At 44.0% G+C, this 19,477-nt stretch overlaps 1 protein-coding gene and 1 long non-coding RNA gene across 4 annotated transcripts in view; one reads left to right on the top strand and one right to left on the bottom strand.

Annotated features, from left to right (window-relative positions):
* LOC138843550 (uncharacterized) overlaps positions 1-12,128 on the bottom strand; it is a 31,419-nt gene extending 19,291 nt beyond the window's left edge. Inside the window, exon 1 of the long non-coding RNA XR_011378388.1 lies at positions 11,263-12,128. This is a non-coding gene — a long non-coding RNA (uncharacterized lncRNA). The remainder of the gene's footprint in view (positions 1-11,262) is intronic.
* CCNI (cyclin I) overlaps positions 10,523-19,477 on the top strand; it is a 32,298-nt gene continuing 23,343 nt past the window's right edge. The window contains exons 1-2 of one of the 3 annotated variants that reach the window (XM_051820202.2): positions 10,523-11,110; positions 18,740-18,896. In XM_051820202.2, coding sequence (XP_051676162.1) covers positions 18,783-18,896 — 114 coding nt within the window. In that variant the 5' untranslated portion in view covers positions 10,523-11,110; positions 18,740-18,782. The remainder of the gene's footprint in view (positions 11,111-18,739; positions 18,897-19,477) is intronic. The other 2 variants (XM_051820204.2, XM_051820205.2) reach the window with 2 other exon arrangements.

The raw sequence follows: 19,477 nt of genomic DNA on the forward strand, positions 1-19,477 counted from the left end.
CTAATGTATTTATAAGCAGAGACAAAGAGAAATATACTGTGCATAATTATAAAAGTCTTCTTTTCATAAAAGTAAGACCCTGTTTCTGTGACCTTAGCTATAACTTTCTACAGTAAGGAATATGATACATATATTATAATGTACGTGGGAGTAGCTGTCAAAAGAAGTCTGCTCTGAGTTCTGTTGAATGATTCTCTGGGTGAAAAACACACTGACATAGCATTAGAATCAATCTTTTAGTGTTCATTATCTATGTATACGCACATTGTAAATCCCTGGAGGAGCTGTGAATTTGGGAGGCCGAGTTTCAGTGGCTCTATCAAAACTGACCAGTGGCCCTCTCCAAGAGGCATGATGAATGATGACAACATCTGATGTTTGGGGAAGAGGGGGGATGTCATTGACTGTTGTAGTTTCTGCTCTGTAGGGATGGATTCCTGTCACACTTCTCCAGCATTATTTTTACCTCCTTATGCAACTTATCCTCAAGTGCTCAGAAGATATTTCAGATTCTGGAATGGAAATTATATTACACTGAGTGGCTTTGAGAATAGGCATACTTGTGTTCTTCAAGATGCAAGTGATTATTAGTATAAAATTTAAGTTGAAATTAGTTCAGTATTTTCTACATGAGTTGATCCAAAGAGTTATTTTGTGTGGTTAGGTCTTTGAGTCTTAGTTTCAGCTATCATACAATTCAAATGAGTAACATGTTAAGAATAGCTTTCTGAACACAACTACAAGGAGAACATTCCTTCGGAATGCATTACTCATAGAATTTATAGAATAACACTCCCCCCAGACAATCTTTGAGGGTAAAAATAGGAAAAAACTATTTTCCCAATATGGTTTTGGTTTACCTTATTAAAGAAAAACACAATCTCCTTATCAATGGCTTAGTATCTGTGTTGTTACGTCAGAAAATAAAACAAGCTGGTTTGGGTAGAACTTTGATGTGCTCCTTTGTGTTATTTCTGAAGTCCTTTGCCAACTGCACTAAAGATGGAACTCACAGTTGGTGAAGCGTGCGCAACTGTCAGTGTGGTGACAGGAGGGGGTGAGGGGACACAGAGCAGCACTGGTGGATGCAATTTCCCATTTTTAGGAAACTGGCATCTGGTTCTAACATTTTCTCCACTCACCCACAAAATCTGCTCATCTAATGAGACTCAACAAGCCATTTAGTCATTCGAAACTCACAGATTACATCATTTCTGTTCTTAAAAAGGGAAGCCAAGGATGGGTTATGATGTCCATGGAACCAGTGCCCCTACCTTCTTACCTGTTGTGTGTTTTGCCATGCGATCGCAGCTCCCCAGTTTATTTTGCAAGCCCAGATCTTCTTTCCTGCCTGGCTTGTGTTGCCTTCCACTCTACTGTTTTAGATTGTGCTTTCTACTCTCTTCCTAGTAGGGTGTGTCCAGATACAGGTCGCAGATCATTAGTGGGTGGCCTCGGCAGCCTAACCACAATTACCTGTCTCATCCCCAACGGAGATCTAGAGGTCAGAGACCACAGTCACTTTAAATTCTGAGAGGCCAAGAGAAACATTAAATGCTTCCTGTTAGCTACAACACCTCCAGAGGCAAGGCTGAAATTGCTTATCTTCTAAGCATTCTCTTCAGAGAAATGAAGCTTGAAAATATTTGCACTTTTGGAATCCACTGGTTCAGCTAGTCTACAAACTGGGTTCTTTACTTCTCACCTACCCTTGTGTCATCCCAATATCCTATTTCAATCTAGGAGGGAAGCATAGCTAGAAAGAAACCTTGAAATCAGACATCAAAGACAAAGACAATATTAAGAGAAGAAAAAGGTCCAAAGAGGTGAGAGAAAGTAGAGAATCAGATTATTGAAATAAAATTCAACATTCCAAAATATATAAATTATATGTAATGGGCATGTAAAAAACATGTACACTGAAAAAAAATCATTCAAAGAAAACATATTAAATAAAAACTAGATTTTTCATTTGCCAAAACTGGATTGAAGACCAAGCATAACAGACAATAATCAAGATGCACTTTGCACAAGAATTAGAATATTCTATGGGAACTTCCTTCTCGACTGGCCAATACCAGATGTTCAAGGTCATGTCTCTGAGTCACTGTTAATGCTTTTACGTTGGACAAACTGTTTCCTATGCTATTCAAAGCACTCTGCAATCTGAACTCCAAACTGTTACTATTTATAGGATAATGTAATTGTTAATTTTGTGTGAAGCTGGCCGGGTCCTGATGCTGATATTTGTCCAAACATTATTCTGGATCTTTTTCCGAAGGTTGAATTCATGATTTCTGGATGAGATTAACATTTAAGTTGATATACTTTAAGTAGAGCAGATTAGCCTCTGCTATGGTTTGGATGTTGTTTGTCCCCCAAGGGGACACTTGTCCCAGTGTGAGGATGTGGGAAGTGATGTATACCTTTAAGAGTGAGGCCTAGCGAGAAGCCCTTAGGTCATAAGGGGAACTGTCCTAGGAGGGGATTCAGGTAGCTCTCAGGAGATCCCTAAGTTTTCCCAAGACAGAACTCAACCCCAACCCCTGAATCATCCACTTGCTTCCTATCTGGCAATATTCTCTCTTGCTATCACATGCACTCCTGTCATCAGTCATGAAATCCTCACCAGATTCAAGCTGGTGCTGGCACCATGGTGTTGAGTCTCCAGAACAGTGAGCTAATAAACCTCTTTTCTTTACACTTAGCCTGCCTTGACTATTACATTACAGTAATGAGAAAAATGGACCAATACATCCTCTCTCTCTGTAGGGGCGGGGGCTCATGAAATCAGTTGAAGACCGTAACAAAGCCTACTCTTAAATAGGAGGAAATTCTTCCAGTGGACAGCCTGTACACCAAAACAGCGACTTCTCCCTGGGCCTCTGGCCTGCCGGCTTCCCTTGCGCATCTTGGACTTACCAAGCCTCCACAGCCACATGAGCCAATTCCTTAAGATTAAAAAAAAAATCTCCCCCCACACACATACACACCTTGTGGGTTCTCTCTGCAGAATCCCAATACAGGTACTGACAAGCTCATAGATTCTATCAACAGAAATACAGGTACAGCAGCAGATAGAAGATTCTCTCTCTCTCTGACTTTCAAATAAATTTTTTACTTAGAAAAGCATTACCTTTCCTTTCACACCTATGGTGCATTTAAAAAGATGTCCACCAATTCTTTGCTTCTCCTCCCATCAGGTTTAATTCCTTCCCCTGCAGCACAGGGTGGACAGAACATGGTAGAAGTGACTATACAGAACCTCACAGATGAGGCCAGACACAACTGCACCTTTCCTGCGTGTCTCAGGCTCTCCTCCTGCCTCGGCGCCCTTGTTTGTTTCTGGGGGAAGCCAGACGCTTCAGGATCTTGAGCACTGCTATGGAGGTAGCCAGGGGCAAGGCACCCAGGCCTGCCGCCAACAGCCACTCAGGTGGATGCAGATTCTCCAGTGCCTTTGGGGTTTCAGCCCCAGCCGTGTCCCTGGAACATCATGAGAGCTGCTGAGCCAGAACCACCCTGCTATAGTAGTTAAAGTACTCGCTGGCTCATGCATGAAACTGTGTGAGACAACACACTTGTAACTACGCTTTGGGAAGATATTTGTGAGACTAATGTGTTTTAGTAAATGTTAGCAGCCAAGCACTGAGGATTTGTTACATAATAAATAACTAATACCACACTCAAATCTGTAAACCCCTTCCCTGGCCAGCACATGGGATTTCTCCTTTCTCTGTTTCTCCATGGCATTTTTGCAGATAATTACTGTAATACTGCCATTATCAATGCTCCCGTGTTTGTCTTCCTTGTGAACTGCTTGAGAGTAGGCCATTTTTATCTATCCACATTAAGTGAAAAAAAAAAAATCAAACCCAAGTTTGGCACATAAAAGCTCTTAATAGTTAAGCTACTAATTAGGCTTCCTATCTGTCCTACCTTTTGCAAATTTTATCCCATTTAATGCTCATAAAAGCTCTGAGATATACTATCATCAAGGGGAACTAAATGGAGGGAGGGAAGAAGAGAGTTGCATATCCCGCATCTGCTGATTTACTCCCTGCAATGCCAGCAACCAGGGCTTGAAAAAGCAAAACGTTTCAATGATATATTTTTATTCCAACCAAAATAAATAAATAAAAAATGTTTTATTTAAGAAGTCCTTCTGATATGCAGATTTCAAATAGGTGATTGCTATTCAATTTCCAAGGCTCCATTTAATAGGGCAGGAAACTAGTGATCCCCTGTGAGGTCTTTTTAAAGCTAATGATGAGAAAACTAAAGCCAGTTTACTGCAGGTCGGACAGAATCTGGAAAGCAATCTGAGGCTTCCTATTTCAGAATTTCTGGCTTGTTCAAGTCCCCGGTATGCTCCTGATTCTAGCTCTCTGCTAGCATGCACACTGGGAGGCAGCAGATGACGACTCCATTATTTGAGTCTCTGCTACCCATGGGGCAGAGCTAGACCGAGTTTCTGGCTTCTACCTGGCCTAGTCCTGGCTACTGAATAGTGAGGCAGTGGATGAGAGCTCTGTTGTTGGTCTCTGCCTTTCAAAAAAAAATTAAAAAATTAAAAAGGTACATGATTATGACAGTAAATCATTTCCTTTTTGTTGCTGTAAGCTTTAATGTTTCTCACATGGTACTCACATAAATTATGTGCTGGAAATATTACCAAAAAATTTCACTTTGGACCGAGATGACTAGAAATTTCTGTCATTAAAGATTAAATAGCTTTGCCTCCTTTACTCATAATAATGTAGCCATTGTATTTCTCAGTTGTATCTCTCAAAGGATTAACATGCAAACCACTTTGCGTTCATCAATTTGATTTCCTTCAGTTGTCTTAGACTTGGGACTTGGTCTTGCTTTGCGTTACTTTGCATTTCAGAGCAGAGCCTTCGTTATGATAGCACAGTTCCCCAGGTGCTTCCTTAACTCTATCACTTGGCATCAAACAAGGTATGTTTTTATTTCAAGATGCAGTATTCCAAACATGAAATAAACCTAAGCAAATTTTAATAACCCTTTCTCCAGCAAAAATCAACTCCACAGAAACACAAATCACAATTGCTCACCAAATTTTTTAATATTTGTTCTAACATTAAACACGCTAAAGATAACCACAGAGTGAGTATTTTTGTTTGAAAATTTATTGCAAGCCCTAAATATGCATGGAGGAGGCAGTTAAGGGTAATGGCTGACAGTGCTGCCATGCTTTGGAATCAAGTCCAGCTGAATTTGAATCCTAGCTGTTCCTCTCCAGGCCACACGGCCAATACTGGGGATTTACTTTATCTCTTAATCTTCTGTAGAATGGGAATGCTGTAGGGACAAACATGAGAGAATGAATAACAGTATTTGGTCCAGGGAGGCGTTACAGTGCAGTGGGTTAAGCTGCCATTTGCAAGGCCTATATTCCATGTTGAAGTGCCAAGTTCAAGTCCTGGCTACTCTACTTACGATCCAGTCTCCTGCTGATGTACCTGGAAATGCAGCAGATGATGGCCAAAGTACTGGGGTCCCTATAATCCACGTGGGAGGCTTGGATTGATTTCTGGGCTCCTGGTTTCAGCCTGGCACCAGCCTTGAGTGAACAAGCGGATGGAAGCTCACTTTCTCCTGTCTCTCTCTGTCACTCTGCCATTCAAATAAATCTTTTTATAAAGTGCTTGGTACAATGCCTGGGACACAGTCACCATGTGCCATGTGGAATACTAGTCAAATTGTACTCTTTAGGATGAAAGAGAAACATTCAAAAATATATTTAAAAAGTATACAGGGATATTAATGTTTTCTTTATATAACTTGCGTATCTTCTCAAATTTCATAAAATTTCCTTTTATTTACAAAAACAAGGTTCAGTTATTAGAAAAAAAGTGTTAAGGTCTGACAAACAAACAGTGACGAAAAAGAATGTCTTTTTACTTCTGTTCAGACAATTGGAACTAGTTCCTTACCCAACTGTTGATTAATTAATCGTAATTATATTTATAGTATTGTAGATTGAATCACCACTGGCACCTTCACAGACAGTAAAACAGTTTTCATGGACCTAAACTTCAAAAACAATAAGTATATAATTAAATGGGAACACTTACATACTCCTGGTTACATTTTAATTGGCTCAATCCCCCTGCCAAGAAATTTGGCAAATCAGTATTCATGAAAAGCCATAAAAATGTAAATACTGAAGGACTCTGAAATGACCTAGATTACACTTGTACATGAACATGTTCACTGAACTCGTTTTTTCATGTAACAGCTTTATTGATACATAATTCACACACCATAAAATCCATCCAAAATGTACAATTCAGTGGTCTCCAGTAACTTCAGAGCTGCGCAACCATCACCTCAATCAATCTGAGGACATTTTCATCACCTCAAAAAGAAACCTAACACCCTTTAGCTGTCACTCCCTACCCCGCCACCAATCCAAAGGCTGCCCTCAGTCCTAAACGTCAGCTATTATTTCTGTCTCCATAGATTTGCCTATTCTGGACATTCATATAAATGGGATTGTATAATACGTGGTCTTTTGTGATTGGCTTCATTCACGCATAATGTTTTTGGAGGTCATATATCTTACAGCACATACAAGTACTTCCTTTTTAAAACAAATTTTAGAACTTATTTGAGATATAGATAGAAAGCTCCCAGCTACTGGTTCACTCCACAAATGCCCACCGTGGCTAGGGCTGGGCCAGACTGAAGCCAAGAATCCAATTCAGGTTGCCCATATGGGTGGCAGGGATCCAAGTACTTGAGTCATCACCTGCTGCCTCCTACAGTGCTCATTCCCAGGACATTGGTGTAGGGAGCAGAGGTGGGACTTGAACCCAGGCACTACAGCATCAGATGCAGTTGACTGCTAAGGCAAATGACCTGGCCCAGCACTTGCTTTTTATGACCAAGTAATATTCCATTGTACACCGCCTTTGATTTTGTGCATTCATCAGCTGATCGATGTCTTGGTGAGTTTTCTGTTCTATAATAAAATATTTGGGACCAAGTAATTTAAAGAGAGGTTTGTTGTGGCTCACAGTTCTGTAAGTCCAGGACCATGGTGCTGACATCTGCGTGGCTTCTGGTAAGGGCTACATGGCAAAAGGGGGAGCAAAGGAACAGGTGTTTGGTGCAACTGTTAAGATGCCTGCATCCCATATTGCAGTGTCAAGGTCTGGCTCTGCTTCCAGTGCCAGTTTCCTGGTAATGCAAACCCTTAAAAGCAAATGAGGTAGGAGGAGTTGGACAGGAACTCATGAGAGAGGAAGAGCAAGCTCAGGAAATTGAATTTACTTTCTAACAAACCACTGGCTGGAGAACTAACCCAATCTCTGCAGAAGGACTTTAATCCCTCTTAAAGGATCCACATTCTCAACATGAGTTCAACACTGTGACACTGGGGATGTGAGTTTTGGTGGGGACAAACCATAGCAATGGACATTTGGCTTGTCCCATCTTTTGGCCACCCTGAGTAATGCTGCTATAAACATTAATGTGCAAGCTTTTTTTAAAGATTTATTTATTTACTTCAAAGTCAGAGTTACAAAGAGAAGGAGAGGCAGAGAGAGAGGTCTTCCATCCGCTGGTTCACTCCCCAATTGGCCACAACGACCGGAGCTGCGCCAATTAGAAGCCAGGAGCTTCCTCCGGGTCTCCCACGCAGGTGCAGGGGATCAAGGGCTTGGGCCATCTTGTACTGCTTTCCCAGGCCATAGCAGAGAGCTGGATCAGAAGTGGAGCAGCTAGAACTAGAACCAGCGCCCATACAGGATGCCAGCACTGCAGGTGGCGGTTTTACCTGCTATACCACAGCGCCAGCCCCAACATGAAAACTTTAATTTTCATTTCTGTTGGGGAACATACCTAGGAGAATCTTTTTTTTTTTTTGACTTGCCACAGGCAATTTTATTTACTTATTTTTATTATTTTTTGAATTTACTTTTTAAGGAATACAAATTTCATAAGTACACTTTAGGAATATAGTTATTCTTCCCACCATACCCACCCTCCCACTCACTCTCCCAACCCTCCACCTCCTCCCTCTCCAATTCCCAGTCCCATGCTCCATTAAGATTCATTTTCAATTAACTTTGTACACAGAAGACCAACTCTATACTAAGTAAAGATTTCAGCAATTTGCACACACGCACACACACACACAAACTGAGAACTATGTATACAGTTAACTCATAAATACAACTCATTGAGGACAGAGGTCCTAATTTAACAATTAACACTCTTATGATTGATTGTGGTCACCCGAAGGTCTCAACACGAGCTGCCTAGGTATGGAAGCCTTTTGAGTCCAGTATTTGGACAAGGCCATGAGCAGAGAGGAAACTCTCTCCCTTTTAGAGAACAGTACATCCTTCTTTGGCCGCTTCTTTCCACTGGGGTATCTCTCACAGAGATCCTTCATGTAGAACATTTTGTTTGCCACAATGCCTTGGCTTTCCATGCCTGAGGTGGAGACTCCGCCTTTGAAAGAGTGAAAATCAGAAGCCGATTTATGGTCGTCATATATTAGAATTATGCTATCCTCACAGTACTATGCTGAAATGCTATGTATTCTCCAAACAAATGTGGCTCATGAAGGATGAGGACCACGCACTACTACAGAAAAAGGTTGCACGAAGTGAAACAGCAGGACACAAACACAGCCTACTTGAAATCCTTCCAGGGCTTCCCAAGGGGCTTCGGGCTCCCTGTTCCGTCCTTTAGATCTGTCCCTTGCCATCCCTGGCCTCAGCGCTTGCCAGACTGAATTCTCTCCAGGGCCAGTCACCCTGCTTTAGATTTTGAGACTATCAGCGCCACAGCCTTTGCCCTGTTGCTTTCTTGTCCGCTTTTTCTGCCCAGTGGTTTCAAGTCTCCTTGCAAATGTCACTTCTGAGAAACCTTTTCCGATATCCCAGCGGAGGCAGCTTGCAGCTCGATACTGCTCACACTGCTCATTGTGTATTCCGTCAGCCATCGGACACGGAGAGCCTGCTATCGGCCGGGGCAGATCCCAGCCATCTGTGAGCTTACCTTCGAGGGAAGGGAAGTTCGCCCAAGCAAGAGAACCGAGGCCCTGGGTGATTTTCGATGGGGCTAATTAGCTAAACGGCTCTGTTGGGTGTTAGGACTGCAAACTCCAGGAAGGCAGGAGCTTTTTCTGTCCTCGTTTGCTTAGGGTGTGCAAGCGTCTGCCCACTGAATAGCTCAATATTTTTTCACTTACAGTTAAAACGGGCACGTATAAGACAGAAATGGAAAACAGAAATGAGGCTATTTTAATAAATGGCTGAGTTTAAGGTCACACCCTCTAGTTTTCTCCTTCAAAGCTTTCTTTTACTACATATCCTTTTTATAATCAAACAAAAGATGAACAAATATTACCATTTGGAGTGCAAGAACCTTAAATAAAAACATTTACGTCACCTCACTCACTCATCCAGGACTTGGTCGTAAAACCTCTGAAATACCCAGCCGCTGGTTAAGCAGACATAATTCTCCTGACAGGTTACAGGGCAGGATCCCAGCCGTCTGCGGTGTCGTGTACCATATTTAAATACGGCCTTCAGCACCCATGACATGAGCTCTACCGGTTTCTTTCTTTTTTTTTTTTTATTTATTTGAAAGGCAGAGTTAGAGAGAGGCAGAGACAGAGAGAGAGAGATTCCGTCTGCTGGTTCACGTCCCAGCTGGCCTCAACAGCCAGGGCTGGGCGAGGCCAAAGCCAGGAGCTTCCTCGGGTCTCCCACAGGGGTGCAGGGGGAGAGGGACCTGGGCCATCCTCAGCTGCTTTCCAGGACGCCTAGCAGGGAGCTGGATCGGAAGTGGAGCAGCTGGGACTCGAACCGTTGTCCCCACGGTGTGCCACGGCGCCCACCCCCGTTTTCCGTTTTCTAAGGCGCTTGAGGCTCTCCCTCCACCTACACACGATGTGGCAGCAGAAAAAAATATCCCCAACTCCACTTAACACGTCATCGGTAACAAAACACCACCTGACTGTTATTTTACGAGGTCAACAAAGACTGCCAGACCTCGCTGCACAGCAGATCACCAGCCCGTTCCCAATTAAACTCTCGCCACACGCCAGGTGCCAAGTGACGTCGGATGAAACCAGGCAGCTCCAAGTCCGGCGGACGCGCAGAGCCACAGAAACCCAGCCCCGGGGTCCGGCTCGGCCGCCGCTTTCTTGCCAGGCGCGCATGCGCAGCGCACTCTCCGGCCGCCACACGCCTCCACTAGCGAGCTGGGGCCGCTGACGTCATGTTGCGGCCGCCGAGGAACTCTTCCGCTCCTCAAGGAAAACGAGTCCGCGCATCTTGGGCTCGTCTGAGCCCACGGAAGAATCCCTCCCTCCTCCCGCGCTAACGCCAACCCCTTCCCCTGCCCTTCTCCAACAAGCCCGACTTTTTACTGGACTTCGCTCTATGTCTCTTGGAACGAGAAGGCGGCAGAGAGGGAGGAGGCGGGCTCACGTCACTGTTGTTTACAAGGAGTGAGCGCGCCTAGGGATCGGTCCGCGAGGGCGGAGCCTAGGGAGCCGGCACTTCTTCCTCCCCTCCCCTCCCTCCCCAGCCTTCCCCTCGAGCAGACGCGGCAGCGCCTCTGTCTCGCTTTTTCTTATTTTTTTCCCCCCTTTCCCCTTCCTTTTTTTTTTCTCCCTTTTTCTCCCCTTCCCCCCTTTCACCATTTCCCCTCGGAGGCGCTTCCCCCGGGCAGGGGCAGAGCCGGCCTCACCCCCCGCCTCTCCCCGGCCCCCGCCGCCCTATGGCGAGAGGGAGCCCCCTCCTCACCCGGGCACCAGCGGCGGCGGTTGGAGGAGCGGGACCGGCGGCGGCGGCCTCACGTCCAGGGTCACCATGGAACTAACTCGCTGAGCGCCTGGCCGGCCGCAGGCGTGTGTCCCGCCCGAGTGCCTGCGCCCTCCGTGCCCCGCTCCCCCTCTTCTCCCTCCTCATCGGCCGGCTCCGTGTCCCGCGCGCCCCGACGTCGCGCGCTGAGGAGAATGAGGCGGTGACGGGGCCCCCGGATGACCCCGCGTCACCCCTGTGAGGCCTACAGCTCTGCCGGGGTGGAGGAGGAGGAGGAGGAGGAGGAAGAGGAGAAGGTGAGGGGGCGGGGGCGGGGGGCTCGGCGCGGCTCCGCCAACCGTCGCCCGCGCGCGCGCGCGCGCCGCCCGAGTGGGAGCGCCGGGTGTCGCGCGCTGCTCGTCCCCGCCCGCGAGCGGCCGGCACCTGCCGGCAGCCTGGTCGGGCTGACCTGTGATTCCGTCGGCGAGAAACTTTGTAGGGACGGCAGCTCGCTGCCCCGGAGCGGGATCTGGGCTCCGCGAACCCGGGTTCACGCACAAAGCGGGACACGCCCCCGCCTGCAGACTTGGGCGCACCCCTCGGGATGCCTTCCCTTGGGAGACGGGGTGGACGCCGAAGGGATGGGGCGACCCGCGCCAGTGCCGCGGGGGCCCGCCCCGTGCGTGGCCGCGGAGAAGGGAGTTGCACCCCGAGGGGCCGGTGAAGATCTCAAGGTTGCTAGGGCGAGCCCAAGGGCCCCCGCGGAGCCGAGCCTCTCGGTGGAAGTTGAGAATTGGGTAGCAGCATCGGGAAAGTTACCTGTCGGGAAGCAAGGAGGGTTCAGGCTGTGAATGCCCGGCCTAAAATGTGTATGGAGTTTACTCTGCCCTCGGGAGCCGCTCAGCGTTCCGAGCAGCCACGCCGGATGGGCGCATCACCGGCCAGGCCCGCTCTCGCTCTCCGCCAGGCACGCCGCGGCAGTCTCGTTTTACCCTTGCAGTTAACCTGCCCTTTAGGTAACTCGCCTCGAATCTGGCGACCAGAGTTGAGTGACTCTAAGGCTGTGCGGTCTCTGTCCTGCGAGTGGATTTGTTGAGGAGGGTAACAGTGGTTGCTGCTCTAACTTTTCCTGGGTCATTTGTGGCAGATGGAATATAAAGGAGCGGGCAGATAGCTCAAGAAAGGACAGAGTTTAGAGGAGCTAACCTGGGACCAGAGGAGTGAGAGAGCGTGTGCTCCTGCAGGGGAAGTTTCTTAATGCTGATCCAGGGCAGACCAGTAGAGCATGAGCTTGTTGGAGCGGTGCTGCGGGTGATGTGGAGTTACAGGTAATGAGGTCGCGTGACAGTGTGGCATCCCAGGAGCTTAGACTGTGTCTTAGTCACGATTGGATGCTGGGAGTGTGTTCATGTTTTACCCTGATGGTAAAATACTTTCTAAGTGAGGAGTGTTAACCATTCTGTCGATTTTTCTTCATCTTTAAAATGAGGATTACATGGATTAATTTGGCACAGCACTTTGAACAATAGCTGGCCAACTAGTAAAGATTGAATACTTTTACTTGTAGGTGCTTAACAGGTGTAGGCTATTATTGCTAAGGCATAGTGTTAAATTTTGGAGGTTAGTCTTTGCCATTCAGAAACTCACAGTTCATAGAAGTAGGTCTCCAATGATCGTTGTGAAGTAATTAAATGCACAACTTGAATTATGTCCAATTACAGATGTAGCAAGGCAGGTCCCAGTTGTACCATTTAGAGTGTACTATTCACAGATTGAGACACTTGAAGAATGTGTGAGCTAGACATTTCAGGTTCAAAGAACAGTGATCAAAAAGGCATTCAGACGAAGAGTACATAAAGTCACGGAAGGAGCAGAACATGAGGTTCTCATATGGTCACGTAAGTAAATCCTTGTTCCTTTGGAAAGGAAGGAAGATCCAGAAGTTAGCACCAGTACAGGATTATTAGCAAGAAATGACATTGTGATAATTACATAATATAGTAATGAAATTGTTTATATTGTATACCCATCTCTCTGCAGTACATTTCCTTAGAACAGGAGGCCTTGAATGTGGGTATGATTAACATTTTATAAACGATTAACTCAAATGTTAAGTTATTTGATAAGCATGGAGAAAGGAGCGAAAGAAGCAATGACAAGAATGGAAGGAGAAATGTGAAACTCTTATTAGATATGTGTGGACTATGCAAATCAAAATTGTCTTTTTTAGTTCCTAAAAAAAGAGTTCTTTTTCTGGATGTGACCAGCAGTGGGCATACAGTAACAAGATACAACTATAAAATTCTGTTACTTAAAACAGAGTAGTGTTATATTTTAAGTGTTTGTATTTTATTCCTTAACAATTCATGATTCAACTCAGTCTTTCACACATTAGAAAACAGGCATGGCCGGCGCCGTGGCCCAATAGGCTAATCCTCCGCCTTGCGGCACCGGCATGCCGGATTCTGTCCCGGTTTCCCCTCTTTCAGTCCAGCTCTCTGCTGTGGCCCGGGAGTGCAGTTGGGCCCTGCCCCGCATGGGAGACCAGGAGAAGCACCTGGCTCCTGGCTTCGGATCAGCGCGGTGCGCCAGCTGCAGCGGCCAGAACCAACGGTAAAGGGAGACCTTTCTCTGTCTCTCTCACTGCCCACTCTGCCTGTAAAAAAAAAAAAAAAAAAAAAAAATGCAGTGGAGGATGGCCCAAGTGTTTGGGCCCTGCACCCCATGGGAGACCAGGATAAGTACCTGGCTCCTGCCTTTGGATCAGTGCGGTGTGCCGGCCGTGGCGGCCATTGGAGGGTGAACCAACAGCAAAGGAAGACCTTTCTCTCTGTCTCTCTCTCACTGTCCACTCTGCCTGTCAAAAAAAAAAAAAAAACCAGGCATGTGCAGTCAGCAAAAGAGATAAAGCTCATGCTATGCTTTCTCCATTATGTCATAGTATCTGTTCCATTAGTCCTGTAAAAATGTTAAAAATACATTGATGTAAGTGCTTCCATAAATTATGTGGTTTTTTTCTTTTTTATATTAATCATTTGCAAACGATCTCAAACTTAAATCCTTTACCTGTATTCACATATTAATGTTTTATCATATTTCATTTTTTCTAAGTTGCATATCTTAAGAGCCCTCTCCATTTTTCAATGTGTAGCTCTTAAGAATAGGGATATTGTTTTACAGGATCACAGCAGTCTTCAATTTTAGTAAGTTTAGCATTGATATATTTGACTTTTGACCTAGGAATTACTTTCACAGCATTTATCTCCCTCCTTTACAGGAACCTTGGCTGGATTAGGTATTGCATTTTGATTTTCTTGTAGCCCCATTTAATCTAGTACATTCTTAGATGCCACCCATTCTTAATATCTTTTACTTGCATTACTTATATCCTATATTTTGAAGGAGATTTGAGCTGTTTTTTTCTTTTCCTTTGTTAGATTCCCTAGTATGAGCAAAGAATGATTTTTGTCTATTGATATGGTGTTACTTACGTTTATTTCTGAATATTAAACCAGCCTTGCATTCCTGGTACAAATCTCACTTGGTTATGATGTGTAATCCTTTTATGTTGCTGGGTTTAGTTTACTGGTATTTTGTTGAGGAATCTTGCATCTTTATTCAGAAGAGATTAATAATACGCAGTTTGCTAATAATGAGTATTTTATTTGGTAGCGACATAGTAGTAACTTGGCTTATAGAATGAGTCAGGAAAGCCAGCGCCATGGCTCACTAGGCTAATTCTCTGACTGTGGCGCCAGCACCCTGGGTTCTAGTCCTGGTTGGGGCGCCGGATTCTGTCCCGGTTGCTCCTCTTCCAGTCCAGCTCTCTGCTGTGGCCCGGAAAAGCAGTGGAGGATGGCCCAAGTGCTTGGGCCCTGCACCCATATGGGAGACCAGGAGGAAGCACCTGGCTCCTGGCTAGTGGCCATTTGGGGGGTGAACCAACGGAAAAGGAAGACCTTCCTCTCTGTCTTTCTCTCTCACTGTCTAACTCTGCCTGTCAAAAACAAAAACAAACAAACAAAAAAAAACAAAAAAACAAACTCTTAAAAAGTATAGAATGAGTCGTGAAGATTTCTGCTTTTTTTGGAGGAGTGTATGAGAAATTGATATTTTTCTGTGGATGTTTGATTGACTAAACCAGTAAAGCCATCTGAGCATGGATTTTATTTATTTGAAAGAGTGACAAGAAGTGAAAGATGGAGAGAGATCCTCCATCTGCTGGTTTGCTTCCCAGATACCCTCAACAGACAGGGCTGGGCCAGATCAAAGCCAGGAGCCCATAATTCCATCCAGGTCTCCCATGTGGATGGCAGAGTTCAAGTAGTTGGGCTGTTTTAACACTGCTTTTCCAGACACATTAACAGGGAGCTGAAGCAAAAGCCAGTAGCTGGAACTCAAACTGGTGCATGCTCATGATGGGATGCTTGCATCTTAAGCAGTGGATTAACCTGCTGTGCCACAACTCAGCCCCTGACAATTTTATTTTAAATTACTAATTAAATCTATTTATTTCTTATACAGCTCTTCATCTTTTCTATTTAAGTCAATTTCGGTAGTTCATATTTCTAGGAATTTGTCCATTTCATCTAAATGGACTAATTTGCACACAGTTATTCATTAGATTCTTTTATAATTCTTTTTATTCCTAAGTAGATTGTAATATCTACTTAGATTCCTAATTTTAGTAATCTGTCTTCTCTGTTTTTCCTGGTCTAGCTGAAGGTTTTTCAGTTTCAAATGATTTTTGGTTTCATTGATTTTTGTTCCTCTGTGTTCTCTATTAATTTCCACTCTAACATTTATTATCTCCTTGCTTCTGGCTTACTTTAGAGGTAGCTTATTCTTTATCCATTGTCTTAAAGTGGAAGATTATTTGAAATTTTCTTTCTTAATACAGACATTTTTAGGTATTAATTTCCTTGTATGCACTGACTTCACTGCATCTCAGAAGTTTTTACATAATTTCCCTTGTGGTATCTTTGGCCAGTTCCCTTGTTTTTTTTTTTGTTTTTGTTTTTAAAAAAAGTTGTTACAGCATCTAAATTCTTGAAAGACTTATTCTACAGGCCTTAGTTTTAGGAGATTGGAGAACAGGGATCACTCCTTAATTGTAGATTGATCTTACTCCTCTTTGCATGATTCTGTTCTATATGTCCCTCTCTCCCTATCTATATCACTGAAAAGTAACCTTCAGAAGAAGCCTTGTAAGGGAAAAGCAGTCACAAATGGCAGTTACTTGTGGTGCTTTGTTGAAAAGGCTGGTGGATCCTGGTGAACCGCCTGGCTGATTGTAGCCAATGGCATAAAGAATTCTTTAATTTTGAGGTTTTTAACAAAAATTCCTAAGTACAGATTAAAATTAGATTTGGCACTTTTTATTTCAATTTCTCACATCTAAAAAAATAATAGATTCCATAAATCTGAAATACCAGTAAATATTTGAAAAAGTAAAATAGTTTTACTTCTGAGGTTTATAATGAAAATAGTATTCCCCTGCTGCAGTAGCTTTTCTTATTCCTCAGAAGCTAACCATTTCTCATTTGTAACTTGTTTCTTTTGTTATTAAAGACCATATTTTCAAATAGCTTGCCCTGTTGTTGATTTTTGATGTTTCAATTTTAAGTATTTATAGATTTTCTACAGTGAAATGTGAAGATGTGGTCTCATTCTACTCTCCCAACACTCATACTTATGTCCCAACATACTTTTATGGAAACAGTTGTTGAAATCCTTGATCAACATATTTATTATTATGCTATGCAAATATTGTATTATATTTATTCTCACATTCTGCTTTTTTTTTTTTAAGATTTATTTATTTTTTGGAAAGGCAGAGATACAGGGAGAGAAGCAGAGAGTGAGCTTTCACCCACTGATTCACTCTCCAAATGGCCACAATGGCTGGGGCGGGACTGGGAGCCAGGAGCTTCCTCCAGGTCTTCCACTTGGTACAGAGGCCCAAGTACTTGGACCATCTTCCGCTGCTTTCCTGGATGCATTAGCAGAGAGCTGGGTTGAAAGTGGAGCAGCTGGGACTTAAATCAGTGCCCATATGGAATGCTGGCACCACAGTCCACAGCTCAATCTTGTATACCACAGCGGCCCTTCCATCTGGTTTTCCACATGGGTCAGGGCCCAAGCCCAGCTACTTTGGGCCACCTTCTGCTGCTTTCCTAGGAACATTAGCAGGGAGCTGGATCAGAAGCTGAGCAGCTGGGACTGGAACTGTGCTCCTGTGCTCGTGTAGGATGCTGGTGTCACAGGCAGTAGCTTAATCTGTACCACAACTCTAGCCTCTTCAGCAGGCAGCTTTTTTTCTTTTTTCTTTTTTAAATATTTAATTATTTGAAAGAATTACAGAGGAAATGGATATCTTCCATCTGCTTGTTCACTCTTCAGATGGCCACAATAGCCAGGGCTGAGCCAGGCTGAAGCGTGGAGCTTCATCTAGGTCTCCCATAAAGGGGCCTAAGGACTTGGGCCATCTTCTGCACAGCTTTTCCCAGGCCATTAGCAGGGAGCTGGATTGAAAGTGGAGCAGCTGAGACACAAACTCGCGCCCATAAGGGATGCTGGAAATGCAGGAAGTGGCTTTACCTGCTACACCACAACACTGGTCCCTTCTACAGCTTTTTAATACACTTTGTTACCCACAATCAAACCTCTCAAGGGTATTGTTTCCTTTTTAAAAAAAAAAAAAAAAAATCTTTTTGGACACTCTGTTATCCTGCACTGATGCTGACTGCTGCTCATGAAATTGCTGTTTATTTTAGAGAGCAGGCACTGTCTATTAAGCTTCCTAGGATCAACATTGACTAGTAGAACTTCCTGCATTGATAGAAATGTTCCTTTTGTGTACTGTCCAAATATCCATTAGCCACATAAGAATATTAAAATGGGTTAGTGTGACTCAGGAGTTGAATATTTAACTTTTGTCTACTTAAACTTTAAATAGCCAAGTGTGGCTAGTGGACACTGAATTGGAAGAATACATGGTGTCATACTTAAGGACATGGTTTCATACTGAAGAAGTGGGAATGAGTAGGATGTAATTGATTTTATTTTGAAGGTTTATTTATTTTGAAAGAGTCACAGAGAAAGAGGGAGACCTCCCGTCTTCCAGTTTACTCCCCAGATGACCGCCACAGCCAGTGCTGGGCCAGGCCAAAGCCAGGAGCTTCATCCTGGTCTCCCACATGGTTGGCTGGGGCTCAAGTACTTCAGCCATCTTCTGCTTTTCCTAGGCCATTAGCAGTGAGCTGGATTGGAAGCAGAGCAGCCAATGCCAACACTGATATTTTTTTTTAATGAAGAAAAAACTGTCCCTGATTCAGATTAGCTTTTTAAGAAGAAAATTTGGACAACTGTATAACTGAATTTCAGATTTAAAGCTAGAATTTTTCAGATGACTGATAATTATAACATTTTAATATAATGACTTTTTTTTTTTTTTTTTTGACAGGCAGAGTGGATAGTGAGAGAGAGACAGAGAGAAAGGTCTTCCTTTTTGCTGTTGGTTCACCCTCCAATGGCCGCCACGGCTGGCATGCTGCGGCTGGCGCACCGCGCTGATCCGAAGGCAGGAGCCAGGTGCTTCTCCTGGTCTCCCATATGGGTGCAGGGCCCAAGGACTTGGGCCATCCTCCACTGCACTCCCGGGCCACAGCAGAGAGCTGGCCTGGAAGAGGGGCAACTAGGACAGAATCCGGCGCCCTGACCGGGACTAGAACCCGGTGTGCCGGCGCCGCTAGGTGGAGGATTAGCCTATTGAGCCGTGGCACCGGCCATAATGACATTTTAAAGAGCTATAAAATCTTTCACTACCTCATAACATTCCTATTTTTGTTTTATGAATTGTTTTAATAAGTACTAACATGTTTATATGCATATATTGCTATATTCTGTAATTAAATTAAAAATATTATTTATGTTTGATTTTACAGGTAGCTACATCAAGCTGGGTGGCAGGCAGCTCCAAAGGATATCATGAAGTTTCCAGGACCCTTGGAAAACCAGAGATTGTCTTTCCTATTGGAAAAGGCAATCTCTAGGGAAGCCCAGATGTGGAAGGTGACTGTGCCGAAATTCCCTACAGATCAGGTAATGATTTCTCACTTTACTCCAGATAGATGAGTTCTGTTAGAAATAAGTGTACTGGTGCCATGCATAATAGTATCTTGACACTTAATTGGTGGAGTATGTACCATTAATGCCCTGTTCTTGGAGAAATATCTCTCTCTTTCTGAAACAAGAGTTAACCCTTTTTTAAAAAAAGTATTTTGAGTTACAGAGAGAGAAAAACATAGATACTACAAGTTTCCATCCACATGCCCACAAGGACCATGGCTAAAGCCAGGAGGCTGGAACTTAATCCAGGTCTCCCATGTAGTGGCAGGAACCCAATTATTGAGCCATAGCGTGTTGCCTTCAAGGGTGCACATTGGCAGGAAGTTGTAGACTGGAGCTAGAGCTGGGAATTGAACTCTGGTGTGGGATGCTGTTGTTTGTTGGTTGTTTTCTTGTTATCTGAATTATATATAGCTTTAGGAAGATAGTTATGTTCATTCTCTTACTTTATAATCTTAATACTAGGGGACTTCAAAAGTTTGTGGAAAAATGGAATTAAAAGATACTGGAAATTTTCTATGGTCTTTTTGAAGCCTCTCATAAGCTTTCATTTC

This window comes from Oryctolagus cuniculus, chromosome 8, assembly GCF_964237555.1.
Source record: "Oryctolagus cuniculus chromosome 8, mOryCun1.1, whole genome shotgun sequence".
NCBI lineage: Eukaryota > Metazoa > Chordata > Mammalia > Lagomorpha > Leporidae > Oryctolagus > Oryctolagus cuniculus.